This window comes from Platichthys flesus, chromosome 6 (genome assembly GCF_949316205.1).
Source record: "Platichthys flesus chromosome 6, fPlaFle2.1, whole genome shotgun sequence".
In the NCBI taxonomy this organism is placed as follows: Eukaryota; Metazoa; Chordata; class Actinopteri; order Pleuronectiformes; family Pleuronectidae; genus Platichthys; species Platichthys flesus.
This window is the reverse complement of record NC_084950.1, coordinates 5,473,766-5,491,120: the sequence shown is the minus strand read 5'-3', so window position 1 is coordinate 5,491,120 and position 17,355 is coordinate 5,473,766. Positions and strand designations below refer to the sequence as shown.

Below are 17,355 nucleotides of genomic sequence, written 5' to 3'. Positions count from 1 at the left end.
ATTTATATTATATTATAGGGCTATTTTCGATGTGGTTTTATTTTTCTCTTGCAGGATTTAATGGTTCCTATTATTTTGTTTTAAAATTAGATCTTGTTTGTCTTGACATCTTGGCAACATGTTGGAAAATAAGTATTTTTAGTCTCATTGTCTGCTATTCCATAAATTAAAATCAATCAATCAATCATATGATGAATATAAAGATGGATGACAGCTGAAGAAAAAGTGAAGCCAAATCACCTGGATCCCCCCCTAGTGGCGGGCTGTGGTACAGGTCTCAGGAGTTTTCTCTTAATTATCACATATTTTAGAGTAATGGAATACTAATAATTTCACTGGCATTTAGCTTGTTGTTATATTTACCTCATCTCACACAGAAACAAAGAACCGGATGTGTTGAAGTCGTGTCTTATCTTCAAAAGCCACAACAGGAAGTTGCGTTACCTCTGAAATACGTCACTCCATGTGAACCCGCCAGGAGCTGAAGTGACTTCCAGCTGTTTTCTGAAGTTCTGCTCGAGCGGTGGACAACTGTCACTGTTTGTGTTTACTAACTCTACACAATCACAGACTTGAAACAGCAGACATGGCACTGACCGACGCTGACGTGCAGAAACAGGTGAAGTGGAAGAAAACACTCGACACGTGAAAGTGAAGTTAAAACCACCAGGATGTGAACGTCAGTAAACATGTCATCTTGTTAGCTACGAAGCTAAAAACCTCCCGAACCACGAGGTTTCTTCAGGCTGTTTAATGTTGTAAAGAAACAACTGTAACATCTCATAACTCACTTCGTTAACTGAACTGTTGTGTTACACTTCACTTTGAAAATTAAATTAAGTTACTGCTGAAGGCTTCAGGTTTCCGGTGTCCTGATTAAACCACTTGAAAAGCTAAATAAGATGTTATGTATATAAATATATATATATATGCGTTATGAATAATTTGTACTTGTATATAAAACACGGACTTGACGGTATAAACACTGAATTTGTGTCTCTTGTCGCAGATCAAACACATGATGGGCTTTATTGAACAGGAGGCCATTGAATCAGTTGAGGAAATTCATGGCAAGGTAATGAAGTCTGTCTGTCTGTGTCTGTGTCTGTGTCTGTGTCTATCTTTCTGTCTGTCTGTCTGTCTGTCTGTGTCTATCTTTCTGTCTGTATGTATGTCTCTGTCTGTCTGTGTCTAACTTTCTGTATGTCTCTGTCTGTCTGTGTCTATCTTTCTCTCTGTCTGTATGTCTCTGTCTGTCTGTGTCTAACTTTCTGTATGTCTCTGTCTGTCTGTGTCTAACTTTCTGTCTGTCTGTCTGTATATATGTGTCTATCTGTCTGCCTGTCTGTCTGTCTGTGTCTAACTTTCTGTCTGTCTGTCTGTCTGTATGTATGTTTCTATCTGTCTGTCTGTCAATGTTTCTGTCTGATGGTTTGTGTCTACCTTTTGTTTTTATCTGTCTTTCTGTGTCTGTATGTATATGTCTATCTGTACCTGTCTGCCCGCTTGTATGTCTGTCTGCCTCTCTGTCCTTCTGTCTGTCTGTCTGTCTGTCCGTCACATTGCTGTTGGCTTCATTCACTGCAGTGACTCCAGCTGATGTGTTAACAGGCGGAGGAGGAGTACAACATCGAGAAAGGTCGTCTGATTCAGACTCAGCGGGTGAAGATCATGGGGCACTACGAGAAGAAGGACAAGCAGATTGAACAGCAGAAGAAAATGTGAGTTCCTAGCTGCACACACTGGTTGTTTTTCTGTCAAGATCCCTGAATTGGTCCCTGGGAAATTTGTGAATGTCCCATGAAGTCCTATCTCGCAATGATAAAGAATGAGACAGAAAGAGACACGTTCCTGGACCTCTCTCTTTTCCTGCATCCACGCCAATATTTTATGGTTTCCTTCTTGCCCCATGTTTGGTAGTAATCCATCTGGTTGGTTTTTGTGTAATCCTGCTAAAAACAAACCAACTGTTGAGCAAAAACATCACCTCCTTGGCAGAGGTGATTAGAAAAGTACAAGAGCTCAAACCTCCACCAAGGCCAAACTGTCCTACACATGAAGGTCTGGTTCTTATAGTAGACATGCTAGCGAGAAGAGGACATGCTCTGATGACCTAAATTATTTATTTCTCATTAAACATAGTAAAAGAAAATGTAAAAAAGGGGTTATGAAATGAATCACACCAGGTTTTTCCACTGTCCTGGTTGTCTTTTAAATTCCTTTTAGATCTAGTGTAAAAATGTACTGGAACCAGTGCAGCCAATTTCCTCACTGTCTATATTGCTCCCACTCTCACAGCCAGATGTCCAACCTGCTGAACCAGGGGAGGCTGAAGGTGCTGAAGGCCCGAGACGACTTGATCGTGGTTAGAGATCAGCTCCTCCTGTCGTACAACATTTACATGCATGACACGGTTGTATTCATGAGATAGGATTGTGTGTTTATTAACGCAGGCCACTAGTGTATATGTGCGCTTATGTTAGGTCCCATTTGACTCCTGAATTTAATCTACATTTCAGTTTGGTCTCCTTCCCCACTATGATGGAATTAATGGATTTTAATTTATGGTCCTAAGATCCTAACGTTTACCTTTACACAACTGCCCTTTATTGTATTAGCTTAACTTTCTTTCACTTGTACCTTACTTCATAAATGTGTCTTATCACACTCTATCACTCTAGAGTGTCAATAAGCAGCATGATTATCTATTAAAATGATCACAATTAATCCATAAACCTGCCGACACTTGTCTGTCTGTGATGCTGTCTCAGGATTTGCTGAACGAGGCTCGTCAGAGACTTAGAGAGATCGCCAAGGACCCTGTGGCGTACTGCACCCTGCTGGAGGGCCTCATACTGCAGGTAACTTGTCCCAGCTGCTGTGGCACCAGGCACCCTCTCCTATCCAGCTGTTGCTTTCCTCAGCTTTTGCGTTTTCTCTCTCAGGGATTCTATCAGCTGCTGGAGCCAAAGGTCACCATTCGCTGTCGGCAGCAGGATGTAGAAATCGTTAAGGTGAGGTTGATGTGTAATTTTGGGATTAGTGAAACAGTTTTTTTTCGGAGATCGCAGAGCATCACCATAGCTTTGCCGATGACAGTCGATAGCTTTGTGTTTTTCTGGTTCATTACATGATAGGCTGCAGTGATTAAGACCATACCCATCTACAAAGAGGCAGTGAAGAAAAACATTGCCGTCAGAATCGACCAGGAACGTTTTCTTTCATCAGGAATGTAAGATGATTGAATGTTCTGTAACATTACTAATTACTGTTTCAATGTTTTAAGTATATTTTCTGATTACTCTATTTTTATATGGTGACTATGATTGAAATAGGTGAAGAAAACCTGTACCCCATCTCTCATGTTTGTATTAAGTCCCTGCTCTTGTTTTTTTTCAGCTGTGGAGGAGTAGAAGTGTATAATGATAATGGGAAGATCAAGGTTGCCAACACTTTGGAGAGCAGGCTAGAGCTTATGGCTCATCAGGTAGAGTAACTTTTACTAAATATCAAAAATACAAATCATCGTTTCTGGTCTTAATGACATACTAAAAGTAGTTCTTGCTGCTCGCCTGTAGAGGGCAGCACAGCCCACTGGGTTTCCAAGTGAAATGTATCATGGAAAAGAGGGAGAGTGGTGGAGGAAGTAGTGAAGCCTTTTGTTTGAGTTGAAATAGTATTTTTGTCTTTAAATATACTTGCATATTACATACTTAAACTAAAAGTACTTGCCAAGTCTCTTCCCTAATACTACCATATACTACATTGTTAACTTTGCTGACTGTAGAGTGTAAAGTACATATATTTGCAGATAAATATAGTAGAGTAAAAGAGAAAAGTAAAATGCAGATACATGCATGTATTTGAAAGTACAGTAAGTTAATGTACTTTTCAAGATCCCACCACAGTTTGTAAATTAATATTAGTGAACCTTATCTGTCTATAAATAAATAAGAGAATTATTGAAGCTTATTCACTTCATCACTTTACTCAGGTTTCTTCCTTCTACTTTGTTGCGTGAGTGATTCTAACTTGTATCCCGACGTTACCTCTGACAGATGATGCCTGAAGTCAGAATGAACTTGTTTGGCGCCAACCCCAACCGCAAGTTCACAGATTAGCATTGGATTTGAAGAGGGAGCGGTGCGGACACAGATGGAATATTTAAGGTGACCACAGCACAACCACCTGCCGGTCACCAGGGTCAAAGAAAAGCCAGGTTTACTTAACAGGATGCTTCTATATTACTTATGAGTCGTCTAACGGACTGCTTGCAATGGCTTTGAAAATATATATATTCCCTTTGTTGTTTGGGGTAAACTTTTGCTCTTTCTAAGTTATTAAATTGATAAAATCTACATGTTTATGTCAGAAGAGACACACGTGGTCCTCCCTTAGACTTACTCTACATTATCTGTAGATCAAACAGTATCTGAAATACTTTGACTTAGTGTGTGTGTGTGTGCGCATCTACGTGTGTAGCATAGGCCCAAATATTAAGTGAAGCCAAACCATCTTGATCGCCTCCTGTTGGCTGGTGACACTATAGGTCATAAACTCCACCTCTTCCATGTAGGTGGATGGGACATGGAATTAACTAGAAGGTCACATGTTCAATTACTTTCTATTTCCTTTCAAATATAGTTTCTGTCATTTTAGGTAGTTTCACACTGACTGTTTGTCCAAGTGTTCATTTTTGCGTTAAGTTCGTATCAATTAGTTATTTGATGGTATAAAAACATGTTGAACATGATTGCCATCTCCTGTATTTGAGATATTTTGACCTTTTTTTGTTTTGCACAATGGGAGGAAGTGGAGACGCGTCATCCATCCTTGTATACAGTTTATGTCCGGGATTTGCAAGGGGGGAAATATATTGTCTTCATGTTTGTGTGAGTGGACACACGTCGTCCATCTTTTTATACAACCTGTGGCGTTTGGACACAGACGGGATTCAAGTGTTGTGGAGCGCAAAAAAAACATCAAAGAAATAAAGTCATGTTACACATAGAACCCAGCATGTATGAGATATTTTATTTACAGCTTGTAAACAAACAGTTTACTCAGGCTATGTTCACTCTACAATGAGGGAAATGTAGTAGCCTAGGTGCACTAGCCACATCGAAACGTGTCCTTCATTAAAAATGTAAAAAAACAGCTTTTAGTGCCACCCAGTGGACTTAAGTAATGGCAAACAGTTGGCAAGACAAGCTGCCATACTCCCTCCATGAGCCTAACAAGTACGGTGTCCTCGCTAAACTGGACTCAAGTATGAAAACAATATTTCAACACCACCGATCCAACTGAAGTCATTTAAGAATTACAGTTCTGATGCTTTGAAATCTATCAGGAATGATAAGGCTTTAATTGCATTTTTTTTTGTTAAGTTAATGTGCGCACATCATTTGAAGCAATTTAAATGTTTTTATGTGTAGCTAAGCAGTAAATACAGGCCTAGGCTTCTTGCAGGTTTTATCTGAGCCCCAATAAGATGTGAAGAAGAGCAAGTGAAGGCTACGAGACAGTGGCCCGGCAGTCTAACCTGTGGCCTTTAGGCAGGAAGTGATCTGTGTGTTAGAGTATATTGTACACTAATACAGGGATTAAAGCATTACCGTCAGATTAACAAGTGACCTTAAAGACCCTGGCAGGCAGCACCCTACCAATCCAGTGAGGGAATCTGAGATTACAACCGGGACCTCACGGATGGAGTGGGAGTAATGCGTAACAGGCTTGGCCAAACGAGATCAAGCTCCTTTTTTCAGAGAAACGCGTCAAAGTCGAAATCGAAGTCGACATCACCAGCGTTTGAGGTTGCAGCCAAATACCCGGCTCGACTTCTGAGGTCAAATTTAGGCAATCATAGCTTTTTCTGCATTTAAGATTAAAGGGGAATTTGTCACTTACATGAACACTTTGTCATCACGACCACAGGTGGTCAAATTGGCATTTTATTTAGCAGCCTCAAACAAGCAACATGCAGCAGCTCTTTCTTGACCTTTTGTGCATCCCTTTAAAAAAAATAAAAACCTATTGTTTCCACTTCGAGTAAATCAGTCCTGATCTTTTTGCTCCTTTTTAATAATTTGTATATATAGTTTTTATTCTTTTTAAATAAATACTGCCTTTATAATAAATGTATTTTGATCTCAAACTTGCACTCAGGACCTTCGAGAACAAAAATATTTAAAATACATTAATATTATTTTCCACTTGTTATAACTACCAAACATTATTTCAATTTCATTTTTTCTGTTTACACATAACTTTATTTGTATCTTCCATATACTGAACCATTTGCCTTTGGTTGATATGGACGATATCGTCATATTTACTTGTATGTAGGCACCAATGTGCATCAAGTACAAATATGCAAACAAGCTCAATAGCTTATATCAGTTTTAATGATTTCATTGGAGTCATTTGTGTCCTTATGATCCTGAGCGTAAACAAAGTTTTATAGATGTGTTATTGAATGTAGAAATTCCTCCAAAATAAAAGCCTTGGCAACATGTTTGCTGTATGTATAACCACCGCCAACATAAAAAAATAAAAATGTCAAAAACCTCCGTAAGGATGCACAACTAGAGAAATTTCCCACAGGATTAATAAAGTATCCATCCATCTAGAATCATCTCTCCAAGGTAAAAGGAAGAGCCTTAGACATATTGCAGCGAGCACGCTGGTATAAACTCGTCAACGTGGGACACAGATCCTCAGATTAGTCACACAGACCCAGAACCCTGTGTTTCCCACAGGACCCTGCTGACAGCATGACAAACCCAGGGAAACGTGATTAACGTGAACGAGCTGGTCCACATATTAGTAATTAGAGCATCTTCATATCTCAGACCAGCAGATTGATCCTCTCCGGCTCTCTGTTTGTACACCGGTCACTCGGTTGTGTCATCATGCATTCACTGCAGATTAAACCAGCGAATCAGTTGAACCGAGACGACACAATTGCCACCAACGATGCCAAAGCACCGCTATTCCATCCAACCCAGCACCGCCTCCCCTACCCCGAGAAAGTAGACCCCCTGTGCAATGCCAAAGAGAGGAGCGATGACCAGTGCACGACACGCTGCTCCCTTCAGGAAAGCTCCCGGGCCCTCTCGTCTCAGGATGCGCCTGCAAACGTTCACAGAGACGTTGAGTTATTGTCACTCGGGCCTTTAGGCTTGAGAATTTCACTGAAACAAATCTCTAACTGTAGCATATGGTCGTACCTTGTGCAGTCAACAATTCCTTTGTAGGTATCCTCCCCTTCACCTTTTCGCAAGGTCTGCAGACGAGTCTTTATTACTGTGAGGGTAAGGAAAAGAAGGTTGCACTGCCATTGCATGAAGTGAATGATGATTTCTTATTAAAGCAAACAACAGCCACTTTAGCCACAAAATCACAGGATAATGATAAAAAGGCAGTAAAGTCGTTACTTTGGTGACACATCCACCACATTGGACTTTGCTGATCATGCAACAAATATGAAACAGATCTATAAGAAAAATGTGATCTTTTTATTTTAAGGGGATAAAAAAAAAAATAACTATGAAGGGAAAGTGTGTCAGCATTAATGTTAAAGTTTCCACTTTCAACCACAAAAATTTCTTTTCCACAAAATAAGATTTGGCAGAAAAATATTAATATTAAATGCATGTGCACTTCAAGTTAGTCATACACATGCTTTTTGCAAGGTCTGCAGACGAGTCTTTATTACTGTGAAAACAACAGTAAATACATGTAATGACTGAGTCCTGAATTTTACTGATTGTCCAAATTGTGTAACAATTGATCCGTATAGCATTTTTACACAAAATAATGATAGAGTAAAACTTTAGATTATCTATTACTAAAGGAGATATAAATGAGAATCTTGAGTTGACTAACATAAGTAACAATAAGACACCAGTCATACTAGAGGCTGTGAAGTTATCAGTCAAGGGAAGTTTGATTGAGTGATTTTTCTGGAGCATACCAAACTGAAATTGTAACATTGAATATATGCATATGCTGGCTTTTATTCTAGAGGAGAATATGCTTTATACACATTTCCAAGGTCTTCTCCCCACTCACCATCCAGTGGCGTTACGGCCACAGCTGCCACTGAGCCCGCGGAGCAGCCAGCCAAGAAGGACTGCCAGAACGGTGCCTTGGCCTGCACGTCAGCTCGGCCCAGAGCATTAAGGTTGGCGAATAGAGGGAAGTAGATCATCGAGAAGGGGACATCCCTGAAGAGTACGGTTTATAACACTGGTTAGTTTAATTGAGATGGGATGGAGAGACACTGAGAGACACAGCTCCCTTCAGCTGCAGCACAGTAACCAGACATAAAAGCAGGAATCTATTGATCGTGTTGACTGGCTGAGGAAATGTAACCAACATAGAATGAGTTATGCAATTTACATCAACAATCATCAAAGCAACAATAATAGAGTTGAATAAAGGAACAGACAGTCACTGGGCCTTTTTCAACATATGTCAATACATAGTTTGTCTGGATGTGTTGTTTATGGAAAATGACAAACTCTTAGTCTGGCTCTTTGCTTTAGTTGTCAGATGGTAAATAGATATGCACATGTATAATTAAAAAGTATTGTGAGTAAGTAGGTGAGAGTGTGTGGTTATGTCCCGTGTGTCTGACCTCGTTAACGTGGCCCCTGCTCCTCTGTACAGTCCAGCCAGGCCACGAGTCTTCAGCAGCTCCACAGTGATGCTGGTGGCCGAGGGTCGGTGAGGAGGCGGCGGCCGGGCCTGCGTCGGGGGGGCCGCCAACGACGGAGCTGGACCGGGGGCAGCAGCAGCCTGAGCTGCGGTTGGCACAGGCCTTTGTGGAGCTGGTGAATAAATACAGTGTCCCAGGTTAGCAAACACATGCAGACTGATGCCGCCCATCGCTCCCCCTCGCCTGATATCCTGGATCTGCCCATTTATCTGGATCAGTTCCTAATTCAATGGCTTCTTCCTTGTGTCACGACTCATGACCCACCACTTTACAAAATGGAAATCACATGAGTAGCTTTTGCATAATCCTGAGTTACGAGACGACCGAAGTGAGCAACTCACAGATTCGTCCTGCGTCCTGCAGCTGGATCTTCAGCATCTCCATCGGGGTGGTGACGACCACCTGACAGGTCCCAGCCCCACACCCGGCCAGCACCTCCCCCCACAGGGGCAAATGCCTGCAGACACAGAGTCAGAGTCAGTGATAGAAACACAGAGTGAACAAGGGAAAGACATTAAAACACTGTTTATTGATTCCTATTTTATTGAAGTAGTTTAACATTTACCTATTTTCTCTGTAGAAATATGACTAGAGTAATAGTGTTTCATATTTAGTAATGGTATATACAGCGAATATATAATAATAAGTTATTTTAGTTATTAAAAACTAGGTCAAGGCATCTGCTCACTGGTATATTGTGGCACAAATTAAATTCAGATGCAGCAGCAACATTCATTGATTAATTCTTAATTCATACATAGCTAAAATAATGAAAAAAAATGTAATTAGACTTACTGCATTTTAGAGACATCTCATGTCGTTGGGGCTCAATGAAAAAAACAATAAAGGTCTCTAAAACCAAAAAATCTTCAAATTTAATTTTCCAATATCTCATTTTTTTTTTTGTTTATCATGAAGTATGTTTTGGCAGAGCAGGTAGATCTATTGATTCTGTAGTTTGTGGTTATTTCCATGTACATCGATCAGGTGATGCATCAGTTGTATTGGTGCCGGTACGTTACCCGTCCTTGGAGAGCTTCTGCCTGAAGATGTCATTAGCAGCCAGCTTGATGGCTTTCTCCGGCGTGACGAGCGTGAGGTTCACGGCCGCACCTGGAAGAGACACAACACGCTGAAGACAGTGACACACAACCGTTTCCGCTACAGGACTCACAAATAGAACAAAACCTTCACAGCAGCTTATGGCTAGCCGCTGTGGGCTAACGGCAGCCCACAGCGGTTATTATGATAGAGAGATTTAGGGCTCACATGGGAAACAACAGCGTAGGAGGCCAGATTAAGCTCAATAGTAAAGCACAGCCGTGGTGTTGTTTGTGACGGGGATTAGAAACGTGAAGAATACCTCTGTAGCACCCGAAGTATCCCTCTGCACGAACCGTCTTCGCCAGACAATCCAGCCTTTAGAGACAAAAGGGAAATAAAACAGCTATCAAATCTGTCACCATTTAATCTACTGTCAAATCAGAAATATTATCCTTCATCATCACCCTCATCTTGGCCTTAAAACAACTACACCATGACCCTGAATCCTGTCCCAACAACAAACTGGACCAGTGTTGTCAAAGAACTTTTTCTTTGCAAAAGGGGGAAAAAAGAATCAAGCCCCATGTTTATATAATCTGGCCTAGAGGAGAATGTTTTATCCTCCTTCTTTTCCATGTCTGACTCACAGTGGAAAACCGCAGTCTGCTGACAACAGGATGGCCACACCCAGCCAGCCAGTCGTATTGATGCTGTCCAGATTTGTGCAACCAGAAACTCAGGGTCAGGGTCTTTTGAGGACACCGAATCTGCCCTTTTCCTGCCATCTATTACTTGTTTGTACAACAGTACAACAAATCACGACCTCAGCAAGCAGAGCTCATTCCCCTGATGTGCTCCCATGTTTGAGTTCAGCACATCCCCTCTAAACTCTGCACCAAATATGGGAAGAGTGTTCACATGCGTCAGCCTCTAGGATTCCTTGGATAACTATGTGAGATGTGGTGATCTGAGTCATTTTGTGTTGTGGGGAGCTCAAATTAGAGCTCTGTTAACCAGAAAGCACATGTGAAACCATTTATACCAGCAGGAAGATGCCGATAGTCTGAACTGGTTTCGGACTTTTACATTACCTTTGCACATATTTGCATGTAGAAAAAATACCCATCAGCAGTCTTGCAACGACTCAAACTATTATTTTAAAGGCCTTTTTGAGACTTTTTTTTGCAGTTATAAATATTGACAAATGTGTCATTCAGTGATACTTAGAGAAAAAGAGTTGCCTCACCCTGAAAGATTCATTGCAAAAGTATGTGGGACGTGGTAATCTGAACCATATTGTGTTGTGGGAAACTCAAACTGGAGCAGTGTTTACTAGAGAGCACACGAGAAAGCATTGACCACCTTCAAGATCGAAGGTTTTACAGTTTCAGATGTAGAGAATAATGCTCATCAGGAGCCCTGCACTCACTTTGAGGATATATATGATTATATGAGGCATTTTAGAGAAGTAAAAACAAATTTTAAAGTATCACTCGGTGATACTGAGACAAAAATATTGCAGCAATGTGAAATTCTTATCTTTGTTTACACTTTTCTCCAACATCAAATATAGTGGGTTAACTGGGGCCGGGGGAGCCCTACTCACATTCCTTTGTAGACTTGAACGCCCTGCTGGTTCTGGAGCCGGGTCTTGGCCAGGTCAATAGGAAACACACATGTCACACCAACCAGGCCCGCCACGCCCCCATTAATCAGCTTAGCTGGGAGGCTGCTGCAAGGGGATCAACACAGACACACGCATGCACAAACCCATTCACACGTATGAACATCGATACACAAGCCATGCAAACGACACATCCGTTCATGGACAACCATGCAAATAGAGCAGACAGAAACAGACAGACACACACACACACACACACACATGCAAATACTGTCAGACACCAACATTAAACCAAGATGATGCTTCCATTTCATGAAGATATCTTTATTTAGTAAAGTAGACAAGATAAAATTACTCACCTAACTTTCTTCTCCGCCATCCTGCTTGTGTTTGGGCTCCAGGCCCTGGTCCACTACTCCTCTCCTCCTATTACTCCTCCTCGAGTACCGACTTCTCCTCCTCTTCCTCTTCCTCTCCTTCCTCCTGCTTTCCCTTGGCCCTCCCGCACTTCCGCACAAAGTTGTCCCTGCAGCCTCTCGACCTCGCTCACCTGCCTACCCGTGCCACAAATGCAGCTCTCTGCTTCTCTTGATGTGACAGTGGTGGACCGCCTTCTCCTTCCTCCTCCCTGGTGCGGCAGGGGTGGACGCCCTCTTTCCTGTTGTGTCCAAAAACCCACTACTGTTGCATGTGTGTTTTCTGGCCGGGCTTCCTTCTCTGTTGTACCTCACACCGACATCAAATCTTTCTCCACCACTGCCTGGGAGAACAAAACACTCAAGGTTAATGTGGATTAAATACTTCTAATGAGTCTATTATTCATTATTATTATTTTGTTCGCTACTGGAGGCTAAAATCTGTCTGTCTATCTATCTATTGAACTGATTTTCTGTTCACTACCACTCTGTTTTCTCAGTTAACGCCCTGTTGAATAGACATTTGTGATGGCTTTATAAGAGAGTAGCAGGGCATGATTGTGATGGAGAAATGATTCATCTCACATTGACCATCACAAGCTTTAAAAAAAACAAGATTTAGTCATTCATAAATATGAATAGAGGTATATCCCAGGAGTACCATACTGAGACTGAACATCTTGAGTCTCTCTAATCTGCCAGCTAAAAGGGATTTGATCTAGGTAGGAGGGCACCACTGAAAATGAGGCTTACTCTGGTTCTCTTGAATGCATTTGATCTCCAGGACTGAAAAGAGGATTTGAATGGAAGTTGGTAAATGTGTTTGACAAGTTTTTTTTTTTCCTGTCTTCTTTCTTTCAGGGAGTACAATAGTCGGTTGTGCAGCCTAAGAAGCATGAATCACAGGTAATACAAGAGGCCCTGTGTAGGGTCTGCGTTCCTGTACTGAGTTTTCTCTTTCTATCATTCTTTTTCTGCCTTTTCCCTTCCTGACTCCCCCCCCTTTTCCTCAGCTCCCTAATTAATCTCTCTCTTTATCCCTCCACGTCCATTCTGCCTCTATTTTTACCACTGTAAATCTTCCCTCTATCCTCACCCGTCTTCTATGGTGGTGAGAGTTCCGGACACAATCAGTTTTTGTCTCTGCTCATCCTGCTGGACGTCCGTTTCCATCACCAGTCCAACTTTGCATCTCCAAATATTATTTCTGTTCATGTCCCCCCTTTTTCAAACTCTCGTCTTTTCGCTGCTCGAGCCCCGTCACATTCTACACATGCCTTTCACTGAGCCTCTTTCTGTGAAACTTTCTTTCAGGGCTCGGCTCCATTCACGCACGGTGGTGACCCTGCCAAAAACACAGACAACGGTGCCTCGGCCCAAGCCAGCCTCCAGCTCCCAGTCCTCTAATTCCCCTCAAACTGCACTGGTACGCCCGGCTCACACAGTTCTCGTTCTCTCCCATCACACAGACATAGCAGTGGGGAGCGAGGGGGGTCTTACCTCTGTCGGTGCATCCCACAGGCAGGATCCGGCTGTCCACTTCCCTTTCACTGCAACAATGCGTGCGGCAGCGGTAGTCAGGCGAGAGCAGTATGAGAGAGCCGGCCGCCACTCAGGGGCCGTTGCACAAACACCAGCATTGTCCCACTGCCTAAGTCCCTCCCTCTCGTGGTGACTCCCCTGTGTGACACAGCCACAGCAACACAGCTCTGCACTAACACAACTTGACATAAACTCATGCCTGTGGAGCTGCTGCCACAACACATGCGAGACACAACACGGCAGAGTGGGGACACACACTTATAAGTTTCTGAGAAGATACAGATGAGAGGAACAGAATCAAAGAAGAGAGGGTGTCCATTTGTAATTAGCTTTCTGCTCAACAGCCCCTGATATTACATAACACCTCAGGGTGCACTGAATGCCAGGATCAAAGATTTACATTTACTACTGAGTTAACAGCGATAAAACCAGTTTAATCTTCTCCGTTTGGGAGATTTTTACAGTTATATAGCATTTAAAAGAAGACATGTAAAGGAAGAGAAAGTTATGTAAGGACATCAACAATAAGAGCATGTGATCGCCACCACAGCAACCACTCGATGCCCCTTAACCATGTTTTCATGAGCATTGACTGATGTATTGATTCCCTGGTAATGGAAAATGAGTGATCGGTGATAATGTCACTCGTCAGCAGTGGAAATCTGTAATTGAAGATGACATTTTTCTAATAGGTCACGTCGTTCACTGTTGGGAAATGAGGTGAAAAAAAGAAAACTGCTTGTTGCCAAACCGCTGCAACACTGTGTGCCAATCACATGGGTTGCAAAAGTGCACCGTTCGTAAAGACGGGCAGCAGCTACAAGCCGAAGGGTCAGGGCCTATTTTACAATAGTTACAAAAATGTATGTTTCTTAGATTATAAAATTAAAAGATGTTTGTATCTGAAGACTGAACCAATATAGAGGATGAAACTTTGGCTCTATAAGAATGAAATTGAAACAGCTTGTACACGCGATTATGAAGTTTATGGTTTCTTGTTAAATACCTTCAGAGACTGACATATCCCAAGTAAGAAGTTTATTTTCAGTTTTATTGTTGCAGGTGAACTTTGGCTCCAGAACTGAAAAAAGTGATCAAAATAAATACTTACTGTAAACATGTTGATGAGGAGTCCAATGTGTATTAATTCCATAAGGACACATTTGTGGCACAGGAGATGTTCTGACTTTCCACAGCAGGAAATGTGCAGGTGTAATCAGTTACATTAACAATGGCTCGATTGTAGTAAACCTGAACTGGATCTCCTGGTGGAATACAGCCACCATTGCTGTATTCCATTACAGCTGGGCTTTCGTCTACTGTGACAAGTCAAAATACCTCCTGGGAGAAAAACAGTCGAGAGGAAACTAAAACCTGTTTACGTTTCCTGAAGATGAGGAGTAAGTATTCAGATACTTTACCTATACGTAAAAATAAATTTGCTGCAAATAAAAGTTGTGCATTGAAAATATTGATTTAGTACATGATTATAATTACATTCATTGATTAGTATGAATAATTGAACACAAATGTGTACTTTTGACCAGTATTCGAGTACATATGAATAAATATGCATGTATTCTGCAACTTTCACAACGAGAGACACAAATTAAACTCAGAGGAAGAGTTAACCACTGCTCCTTTTACCGCCACAGTTCAGACTAATGGTCCAATGGGCAGCTCGTCTTCGGGGTTAGCAGGACATGCCACACAAGGTGCCTTTGTTATTGTGGCCAATGATCAAATCCACTCCCTGACCTTTTATGAGAATAAACAGATATTAGCAGTTGATAAATCAATGATGACATTTTACCGTGGACTCTTCTCCCTGTTGCATATAAACACGGTTTAGAAAAGCTTGGATTTAAAGATGCAGAACCCTCTTAACCGCTTCCCCGAATCCCTGAATTCCCTCGCAGCTTACTTACTTCCTTTCAGTTTTAAATTGGACCAATAAGCTCGTCGTCACTCAGAGGCCATACTGGATTGCTCTGTCACCTAGCAACATCCCCACTCCGGGACTGATGACCTACAGACGGAGCTGTCACGACACTGACAGCAGCGTGAGGCCTGTCCACTGAGGCCCAGCCCCACTGACAGTGGCTGTCAAGAAAAGCTCCGCACACCTTTTGAAGGATATCGAGTTTTCCTATGAAGTCTGATACGTCTGGAAAAAGTCAGTCAACAAAGATGTGTGACATTTCTATAATCTGTTATGGGAATAGGAATAAATGCCGAAAACAAAGATAGAAAGATCAAAACCCAAAACTCCAAAGCAACACTGAGACGACCAAAGAAGGATGAAATGCATTCAAGTATCCAAATATGATAAGAACTGACATTGTTTTTTCCTTTATTCTTATTCTTGTGGTAAGATAATATCATTGTGCATAATCATGTGTTTTGTTTAAAAATCCTGGAATTGATGAAGGTTTCCATCCTTAAGTGAAGACACCAGTGGTATTTAGCTCATAACGAGCATGTGTTATGATTACAGAGGAATAATGTCACAGGAGGAGGATATTTTTAATGCTTATCTAGATCAAGTATTAGCTCATTTATTAATCAATCATTTAATAATTTTTTTATGTATCATTTAAACATTTTCTAACTCTATTTTTATTACTTTTAATCACTTTATATTTTCAGTTGAATTTAGAATATGTCCTTAAATCTCCCTTATCATTATAATTGTTTTGATTGTCATTTATTCATTTGAATTGTTGTATTGCTCATTTTTATTAACATAAACTTGTTTTAATGTTTTAAGAAGGGTGTCAAGCTCCAGCGTATTACTTAATTGTCCACTGAAACCAGTTTACACAGTATGTAGCCCGATTAGCAACAGATGCTCTTTTCAAGAGTTTGGTCTACAGCATAATATCTCACTTAACCACTTAACCTCTTGTGACCCCCGTGACCCTTCCTCTAGCACCACTTCTAATCTATCAAATCTTCTGAAGGTCACAGGTCACATGTCTCAATCCTGCAGGGGCAACAATTTACAAGGACACCTTATAAGTATTCACCATTTAGTTTTTTACTTGGGATCCTAATTATGAAGATATCACTGATATCTATTTTAACCTTGGTCTTTTAAAGCCTTGAACTCTATACAAAGCAGTTTTTCTTTGCTTTATTAAAATCTACTTTTACCCATGAGGCAATGATGTCTCATTGGAACTCTCACCATGGAAATAGCTTTGGTCCAAAATTGAATTGCTGCCAGTTTAGCACTCAGGAGATACTGTCTATTGTTTACAGTACACAGAATGCATGTTTATATGTGTATATGTTATTTACAATACAGCAAATATATACGCCCTCATTAAAGAACCCTCTACATAATTGAGAATTCATGACCTTTTCTCTTGCACCACCTTTAGGGCAAACATTTTAATTTCATGTCCTATAAATCTGATATTGTAATTTTGGGGGTATTAAAACCTTTTACTTGTAATGAGATCATAGCCAACCTTTAGGGCAAACGTCACAGTTTCACTTTTTTAATGATATTTTTCGAGTTAATGTGATCATTTAAATGCATACAACAAGTTACTGTGCTGACTCGAGCTATACAGGGCATGTTTCATAAAGAGAAAGGGAGTCAAACTTGTTCTGCTGCTGAAGGCCGATGAGGGCCTCGTGTTTACACTACAGGTGATTACTTTTCTTAGACTCTGCACCAAATACATGAGCGAGTGAGAAAAGTGCCAAGTGGGATATTGAATTACCTAAGAGAAAAATAATTACTTAATAGAACATATGTACATTGATAATTTAACTGTGCAAACAACCACAGAGAGAAGTGGCCACTGGTAACGAGAAATACAGTGCAGTCTGATTAGCATGCGCTTGTCACATATTGCGATAGGGGGCGCTCCTGTGTAGTGTGTTGGCCTAAGCTCTCACCAGGGATGTTTACAAAACACAAACTGTTCCTGACATGCTGCGGGAGCCAACATGGATCAGCTGAGTGAGCCTGTATGGGCATTTAGGATTGTTGG

General features: G+C 41.2%; 2 protein-coding genes across 3 annotated transcripts; one reads left to right on the top strand and one right to left on the bottom strand.

Moving 5' to 3' along the window:
• Window positions 1–455: 455 nt before the first annotated feature.
• On the top strand, window positions 456–6,029 carry atp6v1e1a (ATPase H+ transporting V1 subunit E1a). The gene is made up of 9 exons (XM_062389460.1): window positions 456–619; window positions 1,010–1,075; window positions 1,612–1,721; window positions 2,299–2,365; window positions 2,772–2,861; window positions 2,946–3,014; window positions 3,138–3,232; window positions 3,400–3,487; window positions 4,059–6,029. The coding sequence occupies exons 1-9, from the start codon at window positions 587–589 to the stop codon at window positions 4,119–4,121; spliced, it is 681 nt and encodes a 226-aa protein (XP_062245444.1). The 5' UTR covers window positions 456–586; the 3' UTR covers window positions 4,122–6,029.
• On the bottom strand, window positions 5,015–13,433 carry slc25a18 (solute carrier family 25 member 18). Of its 2 annotated transcripts, none has more exons than XM_062389457.1 (10): window positions 13,307–13,433; window positions 11,750–12,150; window positions 11,373–11,498; window positions 10,086–10,141; window positions 9,745–9,835; window positions 9,064–9,179; window positions 8,642–8,834; window positions 8,074–8,228; window positions 7,230–7,305; window positions 5,015–7,131 (listed from the first exon to the last, which is right to left on the bottom strand). In XM_062389457.1, the coding sequence occupies exons 2-10, from the start codon at window positions 11,767–11,769 to the stop codon at window positions 6,990–6,992; spliced, it is 975 nt and encodes a 324-aa protein (XP_062245441.1). In that variant the 5' UTR covers window positions 11,770–12,150; window positions 13,307–13,433; the 3' UTR covers window positions 5,015–6,989. The 2 variants fall into 2 exon arrangements, with proteins under 2 accessions (XP_062245441.1, XP_062245442.1); XM_062389458.1 differs by having other exon boundaries at window positions 11,373–11,495.
• Window positions 13,434–17,355: the final 3,922 nt, after the last annotated feature.

Bases quoted from the DNA above. Each gene is read 5' to 3' on its own strand.
- atp6v1e1a (XM_062389460.1), top strand. From the start codon at position 587: ATGGCACTGACCGACGCTGACGTGCAGAAACAG. The intron at 2,862-2,945 runs GTAACTTGTCCC...TTTCTCTCTCAG, and splicing joins TGGAGGGCCTCATACTGCAG to GGATTCTATCAGCTGCTGGA. The intron at 3,488-4,058 runs GTAGAGTAACTT...TACCTCTGACAG, and splicing joins TAGAGCTTATGGCTCATCAG to ATGATGCCTGAAGTCAGAAT.
- slc25a18 (XM_062389457.1), bottom strand. From the start codon at position 11,769: ATGGCGGAGAAGAAAGTTAG. The intron at 9,180-9,744 runs GTAACGTACCGG...CTGTGTCTGCAG, and splicing joins CAGAAGCTCTCCAAGGACGG to GCATTTGCCCCTGTGGGGGG. The intron at 8,229-8,641 runs GTCAGACACACG...CGTACTCTTCAG, and splicing joins GCAGGGGCCACGTTAACGAG to GGATGTCCCCTTCTCGATGA.